The 9153-nt window shown below is 52.6% G+C and overlaps 1 protein-coding gene across 1 annotated transcript in view; it reads right to left on the reverse strand.

Moving 5' to 3' along the window:
* Positions 1-573: 573 nt before the first annotated feature.
* Man1c1 (mannosidase, alpha, class 1C, member 1) overlaps positions 574-9153 on the reverse strand; it is a 125533-nt gene continuing 116953 nt past the window's right edge. Inside the window, exons 9-12 of the mRNA XM_013035740.1 lie at positions 5757-5976; positions 3358-3530; positions 2078-2193; positions 574-1325 (exon numbers count right to left, since the gene is read on the reverse strand). Coding sequence (XP_012891194.1) covers positions 1193-1325; positions 2078-2193; positions 3358-3530; positions 5757-5976 — 642 coding nt within the window. The 3' untranslated portion in view covers positions 574-1192. The remainder of the gene's footprint in view (positions 1326-2077; positions 2194-3357; positions 3531-5756; positions 5977-9153) is intronic.

Consider the following 9153-nt stretch of genomic DNA (forward strand, 5'->3'; position numbering starts at 1 on the left):
GCCTCTACTGGATACTCTTCCCACTCTCCTGCTCATCTTCCCAGGCTGGGCTGGAAAGCCTCCTGCCCCAGAGGCCCTTGCTCAACCTCAAAGGCAGGTGGAGGCCATTGCTGGCTCGGCCTGGCCTGCCTCCTCTGCAGCCCTGCCCACAACTTGCTGCCACCTCTGTTCTCTGGGGCACCTGGCTGCCCTGACTCTGCTGACAGCAGGGCTGAAGGCTGTCTTGCTCTCAGTGCTGCCTCTGGTCTTGACCTCAGCACTTGGACTATAGCTGATGCTTACCAGGCATCTACTGAGTGAGGCCCTCCTGGGCCTTTTCCTGGCTGTGTGACTGTAGGTAAGTTGCTGCTCCTCTCTGGGCTTTCTCTAAGCCTCGGTCTGAGTATAAATATCCAAGTCCGTCAACAGGATTGGCCTTCCACTTCCTGAACGTCAGGACCAATTTAAGGGAAAATAGGAGAAGCTAGAATCCTTACTAAATTATACCTCAATCTGTTGCTGGCTGGTTGTTCTTTCCAATGATGGCATGCTGGTTTGCCCAGGAGCCACTGATGTGCAATGAGCCCAATCTGATTCCTTATTGAATAAACTCCTTTATTCTAGTTCACATCATTTCCCAGGACAACAATGAAAATAGAACTAGTGATCTGTAATGCTTAGGCCCAAGTCAAAGGGCCCTTCCTGAAAGCATAGGGTAGCAACATGGTTGAACACAGAGTAAATGTTGGGCAGAAGGCATTAAAAATATAGAGATCTGGGGTCAAGGTTTTCTGTGCAAATGCTCTGAGGTTTCCTTCATCAGGATGACATGGTTTCAGACAAAATGATTTTGGAATCTATGTAATTATAATAAAGCATAATGGAACAGGAAAAGCAAAACAAAACCCCCAAATCGGGAAGGAGGTAAACAAAGCACAGGGGTGGCGATGTGACCCTCTGGTCCTTTGGCCCTGCAGTGGCAAGTGAGTTTGTAGAAATTCTCTGTCGAAAGGAATGCGGGGGCCGGGGCCCTGCCTGGCCTCGCTGCGTCTCCAGGTCCTGTCTCCTCACAGAGGAAAAGAAGTTGCTGGTCCGACACATCAGCCCAGGGTCTGGCCAGGATGGGGCCTCTGTTCCCAAGGCCTGTGGAAACAGTTCTGAACCCCGAGAAGGCAAGGCATCCCTGAGGTGCCGGGGCGGGGTGGGTGGCAGGTCAGTGCCGGTGCACAGGGCCCGAGCTGCCCAAGCTGTCCGAGTGGTTCACGGGCAGCGGGTGCGCCTCGGTGTTGAACACCCAGTCCTCCAGCGACAGCATGTCATCTTCCGAGAACAGAAGATAGAGGTATCTGTGTGCAGCGGGACAGGGACAAGCCATGTGGTCAGTGCCTGGTAGGCTGGAGACCCCCCATCTGCTCAGGAGCCTGGTCCTGGGGACAACTGGGCGAGTGCTGAGCTTTACAGTCAAGGGCGCCAGAGGGATATGGTTTAATCCTGGCTTTGTCCAGCCCCGCTGTTACCTCCAACCCAGACAGCCTCATCTGGGGCTCCCAGCTGTGCAGCCCAGCTTCTTACTTCCTTGCTCTGGGCCTTGCCAGGTTATTCCAGGCCACTGAACCTGGCAAAGCTGGGGCTGCTGACAGCAGCTCCCAGCGTGGAGGGTCTGTGGAAGAAAGTGGCTACCCCAGGGATAAAGGGTATGGGGCTACTCTGAAGAAGAGCAGGGAAAGGGGGTCCTAACCACCCCAAGAAGGTGGGAGAGCAGTACAGCAGCAACAGAACTGCAGAGGCCTGGGAGGGGGGCTGCAGCAGTGACCAGCGTCATCATCGTCATGGTTACCCCCATTGTACAGGGGTGACAGCTCCCAAGATCTCAGTAACTGTCCATCACAATGGAGCCTCAGGACTGCTTCCAGCCCAGACTAGTTCTTGAGGGAGGAGACAGTCCAGCCCTCTGAACCCCTCAGCCCTCCATCTTCTCCTGGACTCCTGCCCTGTGACTTTACACCTGGCCATTGGGTGGGGGATGCTGGCCCACCCCTCCTGCCCCAGCAGGAGCCACGTGCCCTCTAAGGAGAACACTGGCTGCGCCCCAACTCACTTGAGCGTCTCTGCCAGGAAGAAGCTCTGCTGCTTGTTGTCATGGTTGGGGTTGCTGCTGTACACATCCTGAATCCCCGAGAAACCACCTTCTGTCCGGCAGTATTTCTCCAAGGCCTGAGGGAGGGAGCGGTCTCAGCACAGGAAGGGAAGGTCCCCAAGACACCTGCCAGTCATCCGCTGGAGATGGCGAGCACACTGGGGTCCCAGGTCTTTATGGGTGCCATGCTACCTCCTCCCCACTAAGCTCTGCGGCTGCCTAGTGGAGATTTCTCTGTTCTTCGAGGAAGCAGTCTGGCCTGACAGAAGGCCCACGGGGTGGACAAGGTCTGGGATAGCCACTGGTGATGTGCATGGTTTGGGATATGAATGGTTTGGATCTGGGGAACCCTCAGAAGTCTGCAGAGTCTTCTTGATCCTTAGGCTAGAGGTACCGCAGGCCCCTACCTATTGTACAGAAATACAGACCAGGCAAAGAGCTTGGGCCTCAGGGAGCCAGGCGCTGACATGGTTAGGCCCCTGCTGCTGGAACAGGCCCCCAGGCCAGCCTGCCTTCATGGTAGGTGGTGCCTGGTCAGCCTGGGAGCAGGCACGGGGTTTGTAACAGAGAAAGCTCAGCACCGATCAAGAAAATTTCTGAGGCTGGGAAGATGGCTCAGTGGTAGAGCGCTTGCCTTGCATGCATGAGGTCCTGGGTTCGATTCCTCAGCACCACATAAGCAGAACAAGCTGGAACTGGCACTGCGGCTCAAGTGGTAGAGCGCTAGCTTTGAGCTGAAGAGCTGAGGGACAGCGCCTAGGCCCAGAACTCAGGCCCCACAACTGACCAAAAAAAAACAAAAACAACAAACTTCTGGAACTCTTGGCTGACCTTTGACACCTACCCAAGGAGGATGTGAGATTTCCAGTAGGTGGCTGGGGATGAGGGGAGGCTGAGCCAAAGAGGAGGTAAGTCATCTACACTAGCATTAGGACTTGGGGGGAGGGGCAGGCTATGCCATAGGACAGAGAGCTGCTAGCCTGGCAGCTGGTCCTGTTTCAGGGAAGGCAATCCAAGGAGCCATCCAGGCCCCAGGGCCAGGAGCAGGGCAGCCAGGTGGTATTCTAGGCTGCTGCCTGGCCCCAAGGCCATGGGGCATGCAGCCCACTCTGTCTCTGCATCTGCCGCCTGACCATCAGAACTCTGACCCTTGGCCAGAAGGCAGCCTAGATGGCCTTTCTCTTGGTGTCTGCTGCCCGCATGGTGATTTCTCAGGGTCGTGTGCCACCCCAACCACTCACCATCACCACCTCCCAGCCCCATTCCCTGTAGATGGGGTCGTGTGTCTGCCGCCACAGGTACATGTAGCTCTCCACCACTTCGGGCCGCAGGATATAGTAGCTCTCGCTCAGCTGGGTGGCCACTGCTTCTCTCCCAGAGTTGAACCAGAAGGCCTCAGGCCCAAGCTTGGTGTCTGTGGGAAGAGTCAACAGAGGCTTTGGTCAGACACTACAATCTGTTTTCAGGTTAGCTGACCCAGGGGGAATCTGGGGGTCTAGAAGCCCTCAGTGGGCACCCGAGTGGGGTTGGCTGCTGGGTAGACACATAGATTCCTTTTTAGCCTTTTGAGGCCTTAGAGTTTTGAGGTTTGTGTGTATGTACACTCAGACCTGGGCACTGTCCAGGAGCTTTTTTTGCTCAAGGCTGGCACTCTACCACTTGAGTCATACCTCCACTTATAGCGTTTTTTGGAACTTAATTGGAGATAAGAATTGCATGGGTTTTGCAGCCTGGGGTGGCTTGTAACCATGATCCTCAGATCTCAGCTTCCTGAGTAGCTAGGATTACAGGTGTGAGGAACCAGCTTGATTTTGCAGTTTTTGACTCAGAATCTGGGAAGACCAAGGCTGGGGAAGCATCCCCTAATTGTGTACTTTGAGACTTTAGATCTTTAGAAGATGTAAACTAGAACTTTTTGCCTTCTGTCAGACCAAGGTTATAGCCATGAGCACAGCTGCCATTTATGATTGCCAGTGTTGTGCGGGGTGCTTAACATACATGTCTCATTTCTTAATTTCCTTTCCTTTCCTTTTTTCTTTTAGTTTAAAACCAGGACTTGAAACTTGGTATCTGATGCTCACTGGCTGGCACTCTACCACCACAGCCATGTCCCAACCTCTTATTCCTTAATTTTCATTAAGAATAGATCTCTCTGCCTCTGTCTCTATCAGGTAGAAATTTAGGATTAGAGAAGTAGTTTATCCAAGGCAACACAGGAGGTCACGGCTGAACTGAGATTCGATCTTGGATCTCTTTGCCTCTCCCTTCTAGGGCTAATTCTCTAGATCTAAAATTTGGGGTGAATGTGCTGTCTCCCTTCCTTCATTCCTTCCTCTCTCCTTCCCTCACCAGCTGGAGCATCAGTTCCTGTACGTGTTCCTTCCATGAAGGGCTTCCTGGAAGAGGAGTCAGCAACTCTGGCCCCTCTAATCTTCTTCAAATGGTGTGGCAGCTCTGGCCCATCAGGAAACAGTGGTTTTGCCAAGTTGCTAATGGGGTGAGGGCAGGAGCAGCCACACAGCCGGCAGTGGGCAAATCAGGCTGGCTGGGACAATATGCTCGATTAAGCGGCTGTCTTTTATGGCCTGGCCTGATTGTCCCAGACAAATAGCAAGCTTTTTATTATTCCTCAGATTCCCTGTTTGTTTATGGTCCTGGCAGAGTAAGCGCTAAGAAGAAAATGGATAAGCAGCTTTTAGGACCCATAGAGATTCTGACTTCCTGGGAACAGCTCCGAGCACCGGCTCCAGGCGCAAAGACACATGCTGGCTGCTCTGGCAAGGGGCTTTCTCCCGGGACCCTGGGAGCCCCGTGCGATTGTTCTCTTTGAGCAGCTGAGATAAAAAGGGCCACTGGGGTGGGGGAAACAGGGAGCTAGGAAGCTTTAAGGCCAAGACTATGATTTCTGCTGAGCAGTGATGGCTTCTGGGATCACGAGGTAGGCGTAGGGTGGGGATTTTTCTGAGGGTGTAATGTGGGAGGTGGGGATGGACCTCAGATGACCTGGGTCAGCCTTTCATGTGCAGTGTGCTGCCTAAGTCACCTTCTCTCTCTGGGCTCAGTTTTGCCCTGTGTTAATCTAGGTGTTGGGCTCATATTCATGTGACTCTGACCCATACCTGACAAGTCTGTGGTACATGCCTGTGTGTGTGTGTGTGTGTGTGTGTGTGTGTGTGTGTGTGTGTGTGTGAGCACACACATGAGTGTCTGGTACCAGGAGGCAGTGAGACCCTCACTGGAGAGACACTGTGGGGATGCAGTGGGAGCTTTACTTTGTGGACAGAGCACTCAGGATGAGAGGGTTTGCTAGCTCAGGCCCCTTGGGGCTGAAAGTTCTCTGTTGTTATCTCTCATGTGACCACGGTCAAGTCTTCGCAAGCCTCGGTTTCCCTATGTGGATTTGGAGGCTCAGTGATGATGTGTGGGCCAGGGGCTGAATATACCTCACTCATCCATTCAACTCGGGTACAATCAAGAGTCCAGACAGCACAGTTCATTAGATTCTACCCAGCTCCCTGGGAGAGACTGGGAGGCTAAGGCCTCATGCTCTCTGCATTTGCTGCCGTTCAGCTGCTCTTTCCAAATTTTCCTGGTGTCTAGCCTCAGTCTTGACTGCTGCCCCTTTCACTTGCCGGCTTACCTGAGCGAGCGTATGACTCGTGGCACGTCCTGGTGATCTGGGCTGCGAGCTCCTGGTAGTAGGCTCTCTTTTCTTCCTTGGCGTCCTCTGCGCCGAGGGAGATCATGCCCCCTGAGAAACAGGCCAGGTGCCCCATCTTGTGGTCCAGAATCCCCCCTCTCCACTCAGCAATGTAGGTCAGCCCCCCAGGAGAGACATTCAGCAAGTAGGTCTCTATTGCCTGGGAGCAAGGTGGGGGTATAGGTAAGGACAGAAGTGAGATACAGAGAAGGGAGAGAAGGAAATGAACACTTTATTTTTTGTTGGTTGTGGGGCCTAAACTCTGGGCCTGGGCGCTGTCCCTCAGCTCTTCAGCTCAAGGCAAGCATTCTACCACTTGAACTGCAGCACCACTTCCAGCTTGTTCTGCTTATGTGGTGCTGAGGAATTGAGCCCAGAGCTTCATGCATGCAAGGCAAGCGCTCTGCCGCTGAGCCGCCTTCCCAGCCCGGGAATGAACACTTTGGAGACAGCAGCAGGACAACTTACAGAACCTTCTGTCCCCCACAAATAGGCTTCTTGACCTCTGTTTTTGTTGTTGTTGTTTGGGGCTTCAAGGCTAGTACTCTACCACTTGAACCACAGCGCCACTTCCAGTTTTCTGGTGTTTATTTTGGAGATAAGAGGCTCATGGATTTTACTGCCTGGGCTGGTTTTTAACCAGGATCCTCAGATCTCAGCCTCCTGAGTAGCTGATTATAGGCGTGAGCACTGGTGCCTGGCTGTTCTTGACCTCTGTTTGCCAAGGTCTGAGTCTGCTGAGAGCTGGGATGTCAGGCAGCTCTGGGGGCATGTCTGATTTGCTCCTGGGGGGTATGTCTGAGTCTCTTACATATCTTTTTATTATTTATTTTGGTCAGTTGTGGGGCTTGAACTCAGGGCCTGGGTGCTGTCCCTGAGCTTCTTTGTGCTCAAGGATAGAGCTCTACCACTTCAGCCACCATGCCACTATTAGTTTTTGGGTGGTTTATTAAAGACAAGAGTCTCACAGGGGTTTTCCTGCCCTGGCTAGCTTCAAACCTGTGATGTTCGGATCTCAGCCTCCTGAGTACTTAGGCCACTGGTGTCCAGCCTTACATAGCCTTTTAAATTTTAAATCATCTATGTTTTAAAGCACACTCAAAATACCTTTTAAGCTAATTGCCCTTCTCCATTATCTCTGAGGTAGGAGGTTTTAAAGTGAAGCTGGCTTTGCCTAGGGATTGCTTGGGGAAGCTCAGGGAGCCTCTGGGGCTATAGTCAGCACCTCTGTAACTACTGGGGAAAAAGTCCATGCATCAGGGCCTGCTCTCTACAGAGCTTTCTCACAGGCCACCTGGTGTAAGCCAGGCGAGTGCCCTCTAGTGCCCTCTAGAAACCAAGGGTGGAGTAGTTTGTCACAGGTCACCCAGCCACCATGGCACCCAGACCGTCAGGGCCCCACACCTCAGTTCCTTGTAGTGGGAAGGGCTCCTGAGGGAAGACTCAAGGTGCTGGGGGGTGCAGGCATTAGGCTTTTCCTCCCCGCTGTTAGGTTAAGGAGCCTTGAGACCAAGGTGATGGAGGAGCTGCTCATGAATGCTGAGCCAGATACTATAGGCCAGAGTGTCCTGATCAGGGCTGGGGACCTGTGAGACTGTTGTTGGGCTCCTGCTTTTCCTCTTTGCTTCTACTCTACTCTGAGATTGCATCATGCCCCTGCTCAGGACCCGACAAGTGCCTGGTAGGCCTTCTGTGATTCCAAAGTATAAGCTGATGCTGCAGGTTAGCTGCTGAGCTCAGATTCCATACTTTCAAATCTCTCCTCCACTACTGTGTGGTACTGGTTAGACAAAAGACCCTCTCTGTATCTTCGTTTCCTTGTGTATCAGATAAGAGTAAGAATATTTACTACTTTGTAGTACTATGGGAACTAATTAAGTGATGCTTCACAGCTGGCATTTCTAGCAGATGCAGGCTACTGGGAGGCCTCTTAGTCTGTACTCTTCCCTTCCTCATCACACCCCACCCCGCCCTCTTTTGATGGTCTCTGAGCTGCCCAGCGTTATGCTAGGAGCTGGGGAGGACACAGATGTACAGTGAAGGGTCTGGCCCTGGGCTGAGGAACCCCCAGATGAGAGTGGAGACCTGACAACACTCAACACATGTGGGAATTGCCATCTAACTGGCATTTTGAGTGAAACACATGGAAGGATGAGATAAAAATGTAGGAGAAGCCGGGCATCAGTGGCTCACGCCTGTAATCCTAGCTACTCAGGATGCTGAGATCTGAGGATCATGGTTCAGAGCCAGCCTGGGCAGGAAAGTCTGTGAGACTCTTATCTCAATTAGCCACCAGAAAACTGGAAGTGGCAATGTGGCTCAAGTGATAGAGTGCTCGCCTTGAGCTGAGAGACAGTGCCCAGGCCCAGAGTTCAAGCCCCATTATTAAAAAAAAAAAGTGGGAGAGCCTTGCTTTGCAGAGTGAGGTCAGAGAATTTCCATCTCCTTGGGAAGCATACTGAGTCCCAGCCAGCGGGGAATGACTTGACCTTGAGGCCATTTCCAGAATGCCATCCTTGGAAAAGCCTCTCTCTTACTCTCGCTTTTGGCACCCAGTGCTGAGCTCATTTGAATCAGGTTTCCCTGCCCTGTTGTGTCTCCTGGGACTGACTCAGAGCCATGAGACCAAGCAGCATAGGCAGCAGACTCCAGATGAGGCCTGGCGGAAGATGCTCAGACAGGTGTGACTCCCGGACCATTTCTTTCTTTCCCTTTCTGATCAGGATTGGGGTTGGGCCTTGCTGAGTGGCAGATGGGGAAAGGCTGATGTGACATGCCAGGCACCTGCTCCACATGGAGGTCATGCTGAGGAGGCCTGGGGGCCACCAGCTGCCGAGCTGAGCTGCTCTGGGCCGGGCCCTGGCTCCTGGGCACAGCACAGTCCTGGCAGCTGTCCTGCTTGGCTCAGCATCAGTGCAGGGGAGGAGGGATATTAGGGCACCCAGGATTGAGAAGCCCATTGCCACTGATTGGGATGTGACACCAGACATCTGGGGTAGCAGCCAGGATGCCATGTACTAGGACTGGAACTGCACTTTCCAGACCAACTCCTGAAGGTTATTTCCATCTGGGGTCAGTTCCAAGCTAAGTAAAGAGGAAATTGTAGACTTGTGTCTCTTTGAAGACATAATCGAGATGAGCAGATGTGACAATAAAAAAAAATCCAGGGCTTTCTAAAGCCCTGAGCAAAACAGGCAGTAACAGGAAAGGTTTAAATTACAGTGCGGCAGTGTGAAGTGCTGAGCGGGAAGGCCCGGTTCTGGTCTGGACTCTGCAGCTTGAGAACCAGGAGGCTTTGGGCAGGGCATGTCTCTTTTTTTTTTTTCTTTTTTTTTTT

This window comes from Dipodomys ordii, unplaced genomic scaffold, assembly GCF_000151885.1.
Source record: "Dipodomys ordii isolate 6190 unplaced genomic scaffold, Dord_2.0 Scaffold6, whole genome shotgun sequence".
NCBI lineage: Eukaryota > Metazoa > Chordata > Mammalia > Rodentia > Heteromyidae > Dipodomys > Dipodomys ordii.